Source organism: Galendromus occidentalis, unplaced genomic scaffold (genome assembly GCF_000255335.2).
Source record: "Galendromus occidentalis unplaced genomic scaffold, Mocc_1.1 scf7180000077525, whole genome shotgun sequence".
Lineage (NCBI taxonomy): Eukaryota > Metazoa > Arthropoda > Arachnida > Mesostigmata > Phytoseiidae > Galendromus > Galendromus occidentalis.
In genome coordinates, this window is record NW_003805513.1 from 119,637 (window position 1) to 134,488 (window position 14,852).

At 50.8% G+C, this 14,852-nt stretch overlaps 3 protein-coding genes across 3 annotated transcripts; 2 read left to right on the forward strand and 1 right to left on the reverse strand.

Moving 5' to 3' along the window:
- Positions 1 to 3,462: 3,462 nt before the first annotated feature.
- On the forward strand, positions 3,463 to 4,223 carry LOC100906756 (uncharacterized). The gene is made up of 2 exons (XM_003747846.1): positions 3,463 to 3,753; positions 3,966 to 4,223. Exons 1-2 carry the CDS (start codon positions 3,560 to 3,562, stop codon positions 4,123 to 4,125), a joined length of 354 nt encoding a protein of 117 aa, XP_003747894.1. The 5' UTR covers positions 3,463 to 3,559; the 3' UTR covers positions 4,126 to 4,223.
- A 3,526-nt stretch (positions 4,224 to 7,749) lies between these two features.
- On the reverse strand, positions 7,750 to 8,684 carry LOC100909181 (haloacid dehalogenase-like hydrolase domain-containing protein 3). The gene has a single exon (XM_003747861.2). The coding sequence runs from the start codon at positions 8,613 to 8,615 to the stop codon at positions 7,887 to 7,889; it is 729 nt and encodes a 242-aa protein (XP_003747909.1). The 5' UTR covers positions 8,616 to 8,684; the 3' UTR covers positions 7,750 to 7,886.
- Positions 8,685 to 9,366: 682 nt separating this feature from the next.
- On the forward strand, positions 9,367 to 13,880 carry LOC100907045 (probable phosphorylase b kinase regulatory subunit alpha). The gene is made up of 6 exons (XM_003747847.2): positions 9,367 to 9,636; positions 9,967 to 10,207; positions 10,332 to 10,775; positions 10,903 to 11,080; positions 11,197 to 13,214; positions 13,349 to 13,880. Exons 2-6 carry the CDS (start codon positions 9,971 to 9,973, stop codon positions 13,793 to 13,795), a joined length of 3,324 nt encoding a protein of 1,107 aa, XP_003747895.1. The 5' UTR covers positions 9,367 to 9,636; positions 9,967 to 9,970; the 3' UTR covers positions 13,796 to 13,880.
- Positions 13,881 to 14,852: the final 972 nt, after the last annotated feature.

The following is a 14,852-nucleotide window of genomic DNA, read 5'->3' on the forward strand; positions in this document are numbered from 1 at the left end:
CCTCTGAGTGTCCGGAGGTGCTATTTCGAATTGTCACATACCTCAGGTCGGAGGAATGAGCAACACATGTCCGCCGGTGCGCGGACTCTTAGCGAAGCTCGACCCAAGTCCCGCCTCCTCACAGCTGGCGCGTGCGCGGTGCGGGCTCGGCGGTTTTCAGTACTTACTTATCTATCTCGACCCGGTCTGCAACCCGGATCGGATTATTCGTTTACGCGGCTTCTCGAGTGCTCGATGGCGGGAGGAGAAGCGCGAATGATGAAATGAATAAAATGTAACGTTCCGCCGGAGTGAATAATCTCGTGGACGGAAGGATGAATCTATATGCGGCTTGATCAGTTCCAGAATGAGAGCTTCGGCTCATCGCTAGGGAAAAGGATCGAATGAATCTTCCGGAGAAACATTGATCCCTACTCGATGATCCGAATGGGAGGCTCCGCGTTGCCTCACGCTGCAGAAGTTGGTCGCTAGCCAGTGACACAAAGAGTCCAACAGTCGTAGCCATACATTCGCTTGTTGAATTCTGAGCACTTGTCCACCCATTGAGTGTGATAGCGGGTTTGCTACATCTCCGTAGACAAAGCCATCTACGTGACCAGTTTCCATTCCGCTGTGAATTGTGACCACGCCCGTACGCCCACCCACATTCTGAATTCTATTTGTTCGGCACCCCATGAAGCCAGTCAGGTATCGACATTCTATGCGCGTTTGCGCTAATTACCGGGTTGCGAGACCTACAACTACTCGCAGATTAAACCGGGTAATTTTTCGTTGAACCCACCGATCACGTATCATTCTTGAATTCGGAGTCGCTTCGTTGGGACTGGATTCGAGCCCGATAACACGGAGGCTCGAGGGGATTTCCATTGGCTTGGGATCAGGTTCATCGAGCTACTGTAACGGACTCGGGGCGATAAGGCAGGATCTCCCATCAATTCTACGCAATGATTGCTCGACTCTTTTCTCTTATGATTCTTATCCAGAACCTGTCTAGCGCGTCTGTGCGATTTCGGTGTGATGGATAAATTCGAGAGAGGACAACTTGAGCTATGAAGAAGAAGACAAGCCTGCTGGAATCCTGGCAATCTCGGTCATCGCTGTTCGTCGGGGTCGGGCCATGGGAAACTTTGGGAATTCCCGCGATATCTACAATTACTCTAACAAAAAAAAAGGAAAAAAATCTACTTCTACAATCAGCTGCTCCCCTCTCCCCCACCCTCTGGCCGCGATCCTGACGGGGAGAGCGGTGGCAAGCGTGAGACGGGTCACTCAAGTCTGCTTGTCTCTATCAAGGGTGAACACGAATTGGAGGGTGTCTCGGCCGAGAAGGATGAATCGGCGGAGCGCATCTGATGAGCTCTGCAGACGAAATGCCTCTCGTCAGCTGTGCTCGTCGGAAGCCCCTCCACGAGATTATTACCTGAAACCTCGACGTCTTGCTATCACGCCTCCATTAAAGTCGATCTCTCTCGGCCTCGCCCCGAATGGATCGAATCGTACGAGACCGACGGGAAAAAGGGTGGGAGCCCGAGAGAGTATCTTTTCGGTGTTAAACCACCAAATCTAAGTCGAGATATTCTCAAGATTTCCGCAGCAGGCCTCTAGTTCGAATGTGCGTGGCGGCGTTGTCGCTCTTCGCCTCGTTTCATCGGGTATAGACCCAGTAAGCCGAAACTTTCACGCCGAAACCCAGAAAGCCGAAACCTGGAACGCCGAACCCCAGAACGCCGAAATTCGCCTACCCGAAACCCAGTACGCCGAAAGTTGAGGTAGCCGAAGCCCACTACGCCGAAAATTCCTTCTGGCGGAAATACCGATCACACGTTCCGAGGGAATACAAAAAGCTTTCATCGTACCGTCCTCTCGGTTAATCGTTTTGAGATACACAAAAATGGGAGAAGCACGGAAGTTCCGACAATGGAACTGCTACAAGCAACTCTGACTTACACCCCGGAAACTCAATGATTCTATGATTCGAGATAAAGGTGTGCTCTCGAGTCAACCTACTCCATGGCGGCAAAGGGATGGTGCTGAAGAGCCGATGTAGGGGGGGGAATTACGGAAGGAGCGAGGGTTTCGTTTGTGATAATCGCAATGCGATCCAAGGGATCTGGAATCTCTGTAAGAGGTACCGGGCCAGCACCGGCAACTCCTCGAAACTCCGTCAGAGAACGAATCGAGAGGGGCCCGACCGTTTCCCATCTATCCTACTACGGTAGATGTTCCTCGAAAGGGAATTGAAGGGACCGGCAAAAACTCTTCGTTGTATTCATACTAGTTTGTATCCGATGATGGTATCTGAGGTGGAACGGAAGGTGAGAATCATCGGTGATACCGCTGCAGCCTCTCTCGCGACGCGCACAAGGGCGATAAATCTCGCAAACCGTCCAATGGGCTACCGTCTCCGGAAATCCCCTTCGCGAGCAGCGGTCCGTGATGAATCACCATTAGAGCTCGGAAGTTCAGGCACTTGGAAACTGCCGAAAAGGGCAGGCAAAAAGGCACTGAAATACCTTAGAATAGGCACTAAAACTGGGCAAAACAGGCGTGATAGGCAGGGCAAACGCCGCATCAAACCGTTCGTCAGTGCCGTTTGATGAGGAATCCACGTGATCTTCGGGAGTCGTATCGGTCAGTAATCGTGGCCGGACTTCAGCGTCTGGGTGGCTCAAGAATGCACTTCAGGCGCGGAAAAACCTAAAAAGGTATTTTCGATGGAACAGCGTCGAAAAACTCGGCCATAGGCATTTATGGCAAAATGCCTGAACTTCCGAGCTCTACTAATCATGATCATGGGTCGTAAGTTATAGCTTTTTAACCGATTTGTTGAGTTATCATGAGAGGAGATCGGACCGGGGCCTGGAAATCGGTCGATAATATCCGAAAGTCCTTTTCGGGTCCGCCATAGCCGGGTCAGTTAAGAGTGATTAAGAGTAGATCCCAAAGGTCTGTTCTACGGGAGTGCTTCCTTGCTCCTCATTAAATTCAGGTCGATAATAAAGAGAATCTACTTTAGGATGATGAAGGTGCTGCCGACCTTGGCGGAGACGAGTGACGGGCTGCTCACCCCTTGAACTCCACTGACGATAAGTCCTGCATCGATCCGATTCCACCTCATTTAATTAATTAATTATCCAATGTAAGTGTTCGTGGGGACAGCAGTGAAACGGGGAGAAGGCTCGGAGAGGACCGTGCGCCGTTGGATAGACGCGGTCGAAGCTCATGTCTTTCCCAGCCATTTCCTCGGATAACCGCTCCCGTTGGAAGCGGTGGGCGGAATAAATCCATCAGGAGAGCGATGCGAATGATTTTTTAGTGAAAGATTTCTCTTCTTCCGATGCCTTACTTTGGAAAACTTGGGAAACCGCGGAGAAGTCAACGGGCGAATACGGGAGTGCGCGGTGGAGTACCGGCGCTGTTCTGAGTCAGTCGAGATTCGGAGAGGCACGCCTTTCCGACAAATAAGTAAGGGTCGGAGTGCGACACCGAATTGAGCATAGAGACATTCTCGGATCGTTCGTGCAAATCAGCCGGAAAAGCAGAAGTCCACAGCACATCGATGCTTCGAAGGTCAATAACTCTCATCAGGCCATTGGCGAGCTCGAAGACCTCCGTCCCCCGACCATTCTCGACCACAAATCGTCTTCTGAAAGACGACAAGAAAAAAAACGAAGACGAGGATGAGATCGACAATGAGCCCTATGAGTACTCAACGTCGGATGCGGCTAAGTGGAAGGCAGAATACACTAATCAGTAAGTCGACTACAAGAGCCATTCGATTGCTGCTGGACGAGTGCTCGCTGACGTATCCTGTATCATGCGACATGCGTAGCTGTCCAGTGTACGGGTGGCTGCAGAGAGCGGGTCACCACTCAATGAGAGCACATCGAAAACCTCAAGCACACCGGTGCGAGGTGACACAAGCCCGAGATGATTTCCCCTCATTAAGGACGATTGCTTTTCAGCCCCAAGACGGACGCTCCGGATATCCAAGGACCGATCGTCGCGGTCTCGCTGAGCGTCTTCATGTTATACTTTGCTTTGATCCGAGAAGAAAATGACATCGACGAAAGACTTTATCAGCCTCTGGAGGTCACTCTCACTGGTCTTCAGAAGCCTGAGTGATCCTGAAGAGCACACATGTATAGATGAACAGCCCACTCGATTCTCAAGTGAATTCAAAGCGTAGAATAAAGGAGTAATGTTGATTCAAGAGAAGAACTCTCTACCTTTGACTCTTGACGAGTCAAATTGCTCGCCGCGAATAACCAGCTATTCCATCCTCCGTTAGAGTTCATGGAAGGGTTCCAATTGGTTACGCCGGATACATACGACAGTAACGGCCTCGATCCTCCCCGAGAACATCAGCTCGCCGATTGCTTGAGAGTATTCTCGAGTTATGCAGCGTGAGCTCCGATACGGGGTGCTGAAGACGACCGCAGAATATTTCAGGAACCAAGCTGATGCTCGCTTAATTTGCGGATGAGCATCCTAAGCTAATCTCCGAAGCCGGGATGGTGTCTGGATCTGCTCCGTGGATACAATGATTGATCTGGAGAGAATTCCGCAGATCTATCGATGCGTGGAGCGACTCAACCCCATCGTGGGCAACGCACGACGCGACGGAGGTATAGAGCGAACAGATCAAGAATGTTCCCCACTTTCTCCCCCTGAAAATGACCATGGAGTTGGACCACTCTCTTGAATTTATTCTGGTGTGCCATCCGAATCGCTCGCTCCTTAGTGGAGAGACGCTCTCACAATTAGATGAACGGGCGAGCGCTATCCTAGAACTCGAGACCACACCGTTCCTGCAATTTTCCAGGGGGGAAGCTCCATATACTCAACATCTACGACAACGGAACCACTTAAACGAAGTTCGTAGGTATGATATAGGTTTACAAGGACGATTTTTTATGAAGGGGAGCCGCGACAGGGTGATTGACAAGTTTCGAGGAATCGCTTCTGTCGGTCGATCAGTTCGGCGCATAGACGAGAGAACTCTTGACGACTCGTCCGGTCCTCGCTCTCGAAGTTTTTCAGAGTCGACTCGAGATGATCCTTCTCCTTGTGAGCCTCCCGCACATGCGCGGCGTATCGTTCCAGGAGCTGAAGAGAGTCAGAGACGAGTTCTTCGCGAGCTTTTGCTGAGCTCATCCTGAAGATACTGGAGCAACTTTTAGAAATTAACCTCTGAAGTTTCCCGGCTGCTTTTCTCGAAGCTCTCACTCAGTAGATGCTCCATGCTCTCTTTGTAGAAGTCACAGGAATCAAGTTTCCCTCTGAGGTTCTCAATCTCTCCTAGAGCCCGTTCGTATCTCTCTCGGTGATTCGCTGACAGAGCTGAGAGCAATGCGCATAGGATTTCGTTTATCCTCCGCGAGAAGCAGAGCTTTCCCTCGAGCTGGAATCGACCGGGAAACTCTCAGATCTGATTTATGAAATGATCTTCCCCGATGCATGCCGGGAGAGAGCAGCTGTGGTGGTTCTTTGGTTTAGCGATCGAGAATCGCGCAGAAAAACATCAGGAGCTGCGCACGGCAGAATAGGGGAACAAAGACTCACGAGCTCGATGCAGGCTGCCTGTTGCTTCCGGACAGATTCGAATTTCAGTTCCAACCAATGAAAACTATTGCCTTGCTCGACTAAGTGTTGAGTGAGCTGGAATCAGGAGCGTGGCATAGGTTTCTCTCGAAGGCGGGGGAGTGCGGCAGGACCCCTGAACCTTCCGCTTCTGCCAGCGGAAGGTTGAGGGGTCCTCTGGGGAGCATCTGACGAGCGCTCCTGGAGCGCTCAATGGGTTCAGCAAAAGGGGCCCATAATTTCGAAGCACTGCCTTTCACTTTGTGCCAACGCGGGTGTCTCAAATCGGCATCAATCTCGAAGTCGAATCCTCATTACCACTATAAGAACCGACTCGAGACTCCCTGAGTAATTCGTGAGTCGCAGTCGAGAAATAGACTCCCGGCCTGATTGTGTTAAATTCTTTCAACTCGAGTATCAAACCTCACCTTCGATATGCTCTGCTCTTGATCGGAAATATTCTGTGTTAAGCGATCGATCTCCAAGGATTTCTGAGAGTTTTCCGTTGTGAGAGCATCGACCCGGTATTTGAGTTCCGACAAGACCTCGTCGACTCTGGGTCCGAGGTCGTCCATGGCTCCCGAGCCTTCACTCGAATTCGATTTCTTGAAGCACGGAACTCGGTCCCTTGAACGTTCCGCAATCGGATGTTGTGATTCAAAAGAGATGTCCGCTCGCTCCCTACATTCGGATGTGCCGCCCTAGGGCAATTCGAGAGTAACGTCGGAACTTCGACTGAAATCCCACACCTTCTGCCGGAATTTCAGCAGGAACCCTCACCAAAGGCAGACTCCCGCGACGGCGGATTCTCGTCGCAGGATTGTGGTGTAATGTCTTGATCATACGTTCGGGGACCTCCGCCGGAGAGAATGCGTCTTTGAGGCTTTCCGCTGACTTCGGGGAGCCTACACCGGAAATGGAGCACTCGTTTCAACCTTTCTCCCACTCGTGCCCAACCAATGTCGATTACTGGTATGTCTCGGACAGGTTCGGCTGAAGCCCTGCTCCTCGAACTCTGTGGCGTTCTCCATGCTCAGGAAAAAGAAGTTTTCAATTCGAAATTCAATGCCGTTACGCCCTCTCCTTCGACTTCGGTCTACACTTCGGCAATCCGGACACCCCAGATGTATCGTCCTTTTTGTGGGTCACTACAAGCGAAAGTCCTGGAAATACCCCAGCGAGCCCTTCATCCTTGGATCGGAATCTCATGCTTGGTGAGGTGCACAGAGAGCGCCGACGATTCGATGAGAAGCTTGCAGGGCTCACTTTTGTTGGACATGTCCAGCTACGAAGAGAATGTGCTGACAAGAACGGACTGTGTGCCAGCATTCACCCTGAAACCCCGACGGAAGGCTTGCAACACATCTTCGAATTCATATACGACCCTTACAGAGAGAGCTAGTCAGATGTCCAATGGAGCTAACGGTTACGTCGGGGGATTCGGGCGAACTCTGTTGCTGACTCTCAGTCGATCGTTGGATTCCAGTTTCATCTGGGGAGCAAAATTCTATTTTCTTTCCGGAATCCGCGCTGGGCCAGGCTACATGGAGAGGAACAGGTTTGGATTCGTCGCCAGGTGCATCTGCTCCTCGGTCTCCCTCCCATTCCGCATCCTCGAGATCTGTTCTTCGGGTCGACCTACGCAGACGAGCCAGGCTCCGCTCCTTCCATGTCTATTGTAACGGTCCACCCTCATAAAGCGAGATTACGCAGCTAGAAGGTAATTCTGGACAAAGCTAGTGTCTCTTCTCGACAGCTGCTGTGGGCTATCTCATGTATATCGAAGGGGGGGTTCGCGAGGATCGGAATCGTCCGGAAAGTTTCAGACATTCTTCTCGCATTGCTTTGGGTCGCCGTAAATGATCGCATCTGCGTGTTCGGTGCTCTTGTCGAGTATGGTCAACATGATTGCTAACACGATTGCGAACGGTGGATACGATAACTCGAATGAAATATTCAGGGACGCCCACGAGAGACTTGCGCATTTCATAGGCAATCTTAAGTTTTTCTTAAGTCAAAAACGGGTATTTCCTCGCTCTTCTCCTTCGACTCACAGAGATAATCGTCGCCCGCAACCACTCGGACGCAAAACAAAAAGAGCTCATTCATCGTAGACTAAGGAATTTGAGATAATGTACAGCGCATGATCAAACCGCTCGGAAACTCTACAGATATTTTATTCCTCATTTTGAGCCTGGGTAAATCATTCCTGGAACGGGGGAAGACGTTTCACCGCTCTGGAAGCCTCTACTGAGGTCAGACCCCTTGCGTCACGGAGCCCTTCGTCTTAACTTCAAGTTCTCTCAGCGTATGCTCGACGGAACTTCGGAGAGACATCTCACGATGTGATCTTTCGGAAGCTGTCTCAACTCCTCTCTCTCATTCAACCACAAGGCGTTCCAGCCCGCCCCTTTCGCACCGATGTAGTCGCAGTCAAAATCATCGCCCACATGAATGATTGATTTCGCTGAAGCTCTCGTTCCGGCATCGTCAATCTTGGAAAGCGCGCAATCGAAGATTCCCCGCTCAGGTTTTAAAAATCCAGTGTCGTATGACGAGAGCACAATGTGAAAATATTGCCGAATTTTCAGAGCTTTCAATATACTGTCTAATCTCTCGTCCATGTTGGAAAGTACGATAAGTTTCAAGTTACTCGCGAGAAGCTCCTCGAGAACCGAATTGCAGTTATCGTTCACTTTCCAATTTTCTTCGGTCGCGAAGGCCTCGTAGAGATGACTGGAAATCCTCTTCCGCAACATCTCGTTTCTTGGATGAGCGTCTAGACCCGCGCCGGTGAGGGTTGAAGACACCACTCGGTGCCAAAACTCCCGGCATCCGATCGACTCTCGGCCAGAGTTGGGATGATCGGAGCTCAGCTGTCTGAAACTCGTTCTGAATGACTTTTCGACGCTGTCGATCGCCAATTCCACTCCATACTCGCGCGCGACCTTGGCGTATACACCGCCTGGAGCGTGGCGGAATCTCGCAAGGGTGTTTGTGAAGTCTAGCGAAACGACGGCGATTCGATTCATGAACTGATATCGAGAAAGAAATAGCGAACCAAGCTCCGACTTGTAGGCTTCACTGCGTCACGCAGGTCATCCGCGCGTCAAGCTGGTGCATTGCTGTGTTTACTTCCTTAACGCGAGCCGTATACGCTAGATGGCGCCACTCTTCCCCGAGTCAATCACCTAATCCGGGTTCCAGATGAGATCTGGGGGTTCCGAATTTCGCGAAAATTGTCTACCTACAACCTCAATGCCGCAGGCGGTCAGTGAAGCTTGAAATTGATCACGCTCAGTAACGAGGTTTCCGTCACACTCCAACCGCGCGAAACATCCAAAGCTCTGCATAATAAGCTCAATGGATGATTCTCACGAAGGAAGTGGAGGAAAGAGATATCTGTTCCGAATTTCTAATCGATTCTCCAGCGATAGGCACTCGAGGCCTCGATTAAACGGCCGTTCAATCAAACTCGCAGATCCGATGATGAATACATGGAAACTTTGCAGACTCGCACATTCGGAGATGGAGTCAGAGGGAAGCGGAGGCTTCTTGGAACTTATCAACCGTTGGGATATCCCGGCGCCGATCAAAGTTTTGGGAAGATCGGTGAATCTGAAGAATACCCCCCCCCCCCGCTCGTGAGCTATATCGAATCGCTGATAATCCCGGTGAGCTCATGTTGATCTCCGAAACCGGTTTCCCTTTCCAACGGGAAACCCGGTACCACGATAGCGCGCATGCGCTATTGGAGAGGGCCCGCAGTGGGAATATTTGTCTGGCTCTCTAAACGATGTGTTGGTGATCGGTTGTTGGTGGCTTGCCATCTCGTTCATTTGTAGCGGTTGCTCGTGCAGGCGACGCCATTGGCAGCGTCCACCGTTGTTTTCATCGCACTGTTCAGATATACGAAGGCCACTCACATAGGAAGGGCACGCTCTCTACGATGCTCTTCGGAGTGTGCTCTCCCCAGGAGATCGACTTGATGTTCGAATTTCGCCAGTGCCCCCGATCCCGATAGTGGAACCATCAGAGCGGGAGAATCAAAACGTAAGGAGGAGGTGAGTGACTGGAATGGCACCGATGCTCTATCGGCAATCACAGCGGAATTCTGTCATCGAAGGACAATTGACAAAAGGAAACTTCCCGCAATCCGGCGGAAATCACCTCAGCTGTTCGAGAGCGATGATCCTTATCGAGGACATCGCTCTCGAATGAGAGGGTTTTCTCATTCAATCTCGACTCTAGACAAGAGCCTTGGATCTCCTTACAGTATGGCTCATCCTGGTGCCGAGACGCTTCCCGAATCGTTCAAATCGAGTATTCGGAAGAACGCAGCTCTTCCAAGTCGCTTAAACTTCCTCCGTTTGGTCATTACAGCAAAATGTCCGCTTCACGTGCGGGGACGTACTCGTCCCGATTGAACTACTACAACCGCATGGTACAGCAATATATTCTTGAGCATCAAGATCCTGTCAGCGGTTTGATTCCAAGCCAAGGCCAGTTCAAAAACCATGCCTGGGTCCGGGACAACGTCTACACGATAATGTGCGTCTGGGCTCTCAGCCTCGCCTTGAAGAAGTTCGACCCGTCCCGTGCCTACGAACTGGAACAGAGCTGCGTAAGTTGATTGATAGGACTTACTAGCAGAAGCTCTCCCGAGTCTCGTGTCTACATATTGTAATAATGATAATCCTGTGCTCTCATCCGAATGAAATTCGCGCATGACCGCGTTTGATCTTCAGGTGAAAAACATGCGCGGTCTCCTGGTTTCGATGATGCGGCAGAGTCACAAAGTGGAAAAGTTCAAAGAGACTTTGTGTCAAATGGATTGTCTACACGCCAAGTATTCTTCTGTCGACGGTAACCCATGCGTGGGAGACACAGAGTGGGGTCACTTGCAACTGGACGCTACGTCTCTCTACCTCTTGACCCTGGCACAGATGACCGCCTCGGGACTCCAGATCATTTTCAATATGGACGAGGTGGCATTTGTGCAGAATCTCGTATTCTATATCGAATCTTCATACTTCGTTCCTGACTACGGCATTTGGGAACGAGGCGACAAGACCAATCACGGCCTCCCAGAGTTGAACGCCAGCTCTATAGGAATGGCGAAAGCCGCTCTGGAAGCTTTGAACGACTTGGATCTCTTCGGAGGCCGCGGCGGACCTCAGTCCGTTATCCAAGTAAGTGATCACTGATCATCAAGGGTACGACTACTTTCCGGGACGAGATCTGCCGGAACAGATCTAAGTTCTCAGATTGAAAGCTTAGACTTCCCGATTTACGGTGAGAACCTGTTCCCATTCACAGGTCCTCGCCGATGAGCCCCAAAAATGCGACGCAGTTCTTCGATCGATGCTGCCTCGCGAATCGAACTCGAAGGAAGTTGATGCGGCTGAGTTGTCAATAATCGGATTCCCGGCTTTCGCCGTTTCCGAGCAAGAGCTTGTCGATAAAACCAGAGATACCATACTCGAGAAGCTGCAAGGTAGGCCTGTACCTAAAGGAACAACTTCCGCAAAAAGCTTCGCAACCGTCGATATCGTATTTCCAGGGTTCATGCAAGGGGCTTATCGATCCTTCACTTATCCACAACGATTCCAGGCAAATATGGTTGCAAGCGATTCCTGCGAGACGGCTACCGTACAGCTCGGGAAGACAGTAAACGCCTCTACTACGATCCGTGGGAGCTCAGCATGTTCGAGGACATCGAGTGCGAATGGCCCCTATTCTACTGCTACATGGTGATAAATTCACTTTTCACGAACGATAGATCCACGGCCGAGCATTACTTGAAACTGCTGAACACCATCGTCGTCAAGGATGAAAACGGCCTCAGCCTCATACCCGAGATGTACGCAGTGGCCGAGAAGCACATAGAGGAGGAGAAACGGAATCCCCACAGTCAAGTGCGGCACGCCGTCGGTACCACGCCGTTCCTCTGGGCGCAGAGTCTATACGTTATCGCGGGACTTCTGATGGAAGGCTTGATAGCTCCAGGGGAACTCGACCCTCTGAACAGACGCTTCAGCACGAACCGAAAGCCAGAAATTGTGGTTCAAGTCACCATTCTTGCCGAAGACCAGGAGACCAAGGAGGCGCTCCTGCCTCTCGTGTCCTGTGTTCAAAGCATCCAAGAAGCCGCACCGGTCCAAGTTCGTTCCGCGCGGGTGCTTTCGAAAATCTACTCGTGCCTTGGTTTGAACGAGAAGATGGAGCTCAGCGGTCGGCTGTCCACCGACGTTGGACTTCTCAGCACAAGTAAACTTTACACATTGGGCGGGAAGGTTTACGCTTTCCTTCCGCAGAACCTCGACGTAGAAAAATTCCATTTGGTCAACGACATCGACCTCTTCCTCAGCACGATGCGATCGGATATCGCTGTTCTCAAGAGCAGCTGGAACATGTTAGGCAGGCCAACAATAATCACGATGATCAGAAGTAGTCAACTGGACAACGGCAAGATCCCTCCTCCGCTGCGTCTGGCCGTCAAGAAGCTCCTCAGCGGGTACATCAACGGTACTCGAGTCACAGTTGGTACGATATCGGATTTCCTCAACACCTCGTGCCTATCGAACTTATCCTTCCTGGAAGGACAGGAGTTGAAGCCTGAACTTCGAGACTATCTGGACAGAGAGTACCGTCGAACCTACCTCAGCTATCCCGGAGTTGTGGTCCCGCAAGCGCCCGGGATGCAGCGAATCAGACGCACAGGCGTCGCCGGTATAATTAGCAGATCGCGTTCCGTCGTCGGTGACCCCGGTGACATCCAATCTATGCAATCAACCGGAACGATTGGGAGTAGGGTGGATGTGACCGAGATGTTGCGCCAACTCGGAGAAACGAAGGATCTGGACGAGCAAGGGGACATACTGCATTTCCTAGCGACGAACAAAGGCCTGGCTTGGGACACGGGACTCGGTCAAGCCCATTCGGTCATCACTGTGAAAGATCTGTTCCATAGATTCTACCACGAAGCTTGTAAAGCGAAAAAATGGGGGTTGGTCAGACATTTCGCCGCCTCATTGGGCAAGCGGGTCGAGGACCTAGCCAAGAGCCTCACAGATCTGTTGGTCCGGCAGAAACAGGTCACGGTGGGCATGCCCCCTAATAACGAGCATACACTCACAAGGCCCTTATCCACGAAAGAATTTCGTGCAATCATCGAGAAAGCTCATCCCGGAGATCAGAGCACGGCGATGCTCACCCAGGAGCTGATTGTATACTTGGCAATGTTCATGAATACTGAACCTCAGCTCTTCAACGAGATGATCCGCCTCCGGATCGGTCTCATCATCCAGGTGATGTGCTCGGAACTCGAGAGATCGTTGGATTGCAGCACGCAAGATGCTGCCGATGCGCTGCTGTCGCTGTCTCCGTTCGATATGCAGAACCTTCTGAAGAACATTCTTTCCGGGAGGGAGTTCTCGCTCAAATCGATGGGTCCCGGGAGCTTGTCCCTGACGTCGAAATATTTCTCCAAATGGGGAACTCGAGCTGGAGACATCATCAACGAAAAAGACGACGAAGAAGATGCTAAACGTGGACAGTGGCTCAGGAGACGCAGACTCGATGGGGCTCTGAACAGAGTACCGGCTGATTTTTACGAGCTCATCTGGAAGGTTCGTTCGTAGGCCTTCCGAAGTATTGTTTTCGCGTTTCCGGGATCCTCGTGTTTCTTGATCGAGGCTGTCCCCACTCTGAATCTTATCTGACCCATCGATTTGTGACGCAAGAGTTTCCGACTTCATTTCAGGTGTTGCAACGATGCGAGGCGATATCATTGGACAACAACAACTGCTTGACGAACAGCTTGACGAAAGAGATGACCCCGGGAGAGTTGAAGTTCGCATTGCGCGTCGAAGCTCTTCTCAATCATATACCCGAGCCTGAGTACCGACAGATGCTTGTCGAAGCTCTGATGATTCTTTCCATCACTTGCGAACAGGACATGCTGATGCCGAATTTCATAAGAGTTGACACGATAGTACAGACCGCACACGATCTTTTCCTCGCTGATCAGCTGCAATACAAGGGGAACTCGACGCTCTGCTGCTTGAATTACACATCACAGGCTGATCCCTGCCACAAAATAGCTGGTCTTTGTGAGTTCTTCATCGACTCGGCTCCGTCGGGGAGTTTTGGAACGATGACCTACATGCTCCGCAGTGTTGCCACACTCTACATCCACCGGTCAGGATGAATGAGATTGTTGTACAGAAGCGGCTAGCGGATCCGATTGTTGCACCGAATTATTCACCTGGGGATAAATTCTACTGGATACTCGGTTTATGGCTATGTCATTGCTTCTTTCGTAGCCGAGGATCGCTTCGAGCATGAGTCGAGAGACGAGGACGCTCAGTGGGGTATCCGGGAGCAGCCGACTCTCCTAGATAGCGTCATCACTCGAGAATCGTCTCGTGGATGTCGATTCGGCTTTCAATCCAGAAGAGTGTTCTCGGTTTCTGAAGCGTGACTTTCAGAGATATGTATCATGAGCGCATTCGGAGCGCCCCAGGCGTACCTGATTGGTCAGTTTCTCAATCCCTGGTTCCCCCAATGATAGCGACAGGGAGAATGGCTCATTTTCCCTCCCAGTTCCACTGGCGCACAAAGAATCTTGAGGACCCTTCCCTCCGGATGAGGGGTACCGAAACGTCGGACCGAATACCTGGATGTCTAACAGTTTTCAAGAAAATCAGGCCCAGATGAGGATGGCGGCATACATCAGAGATTCTGAGCGGGATTGATTCTTAAGAAAATAGTGCTCGCGGCTTCGCGCATCAAGAGACGACACTCGGTTTATTTTATATGATTGTACTTTATTTCTCCACTCGTTTCAGGCGTAAGGTAAAGTTAAATAGAGCGCTCCTTATTTTTCATCAGCAGATCAACATAACAAATGCTGAGGATGAATATTTTTCTCGTCATCGTTGCCGTCTCTGAGATTTGAAGATTTGAACTGAAATCCGTGGAATTTATGCGTCGTTCTCCTCTGATGTCACGTCTTCTTCTCGTGCCAGTTTGTTTGTTTGGTTCGTTCAGTTTCTCACATTATCAAGAGTTATAATAAAATCGTCATGATCGTTGTTTGGTTGTTGCATAAGAACAGCCGAAACCAAAACGTCGTCCCATTTCCATGTCCTTATGGTTTTGCTTTTGTGTTTTTTACTTGATGATACAACCCAATAAACTCTACTTTCCCTCTACGCTTTCCCTCTTTGTGTTCGTACCGCGTCGTCGTTCCTCATGGTTTCCCT

What these genes read in the sequence shown, in the direction of transcription:
- LOC100909181 (XM_003747861.2), bottom strand. Translation starts at nt 8,615, where the DNA reads ATGAATCGAATCGCCGTCGTTTCGCTAGACTTCACAAACACCCTTGCG.
- LOC100906756 (XM_003747846.1), top strand. Translation starts at nt 3,560, where the DNA reads ATGCTTCGAAGGTCAATAACTCTCATCAGGCCATTGGCGAGCTCGAAG. An exon ending in AAGGCAGAATACACTAATCA is followed by an intron (nt 3,754 to 3,965) that starts GTAAGTCGACTA and finishes ATTGCTTTTCAG; the next exon opens with CCCCAAGACGGACGCTCCGG.
- LOC100907045 (XM_003747847.2), top strand. Translation starts at nt 9,971, where the DNA reads ATGTCCGCTTCACGTGCGGGGACGTACTCGTCCCGATTGAACTACTAC. An exon ending in ACGAACTGGAACAGAGCTGC is followed by an intron (nt 10,208 to 10,331) that starts GTAAGTTGATTG and finishes TTTGATCTTCAG; the next exon opens with GTGAAAAACATGCGCGGTCT. An exon ending in GACCTCAGTCCGTTATCCAA is followed by an intron (nt 10,776 to 10,902) that starts GTAAGTGATCAC and finishes TCCCATTCACAG; the next exon opens with GTCCTCGCCGATGAGCCCCA.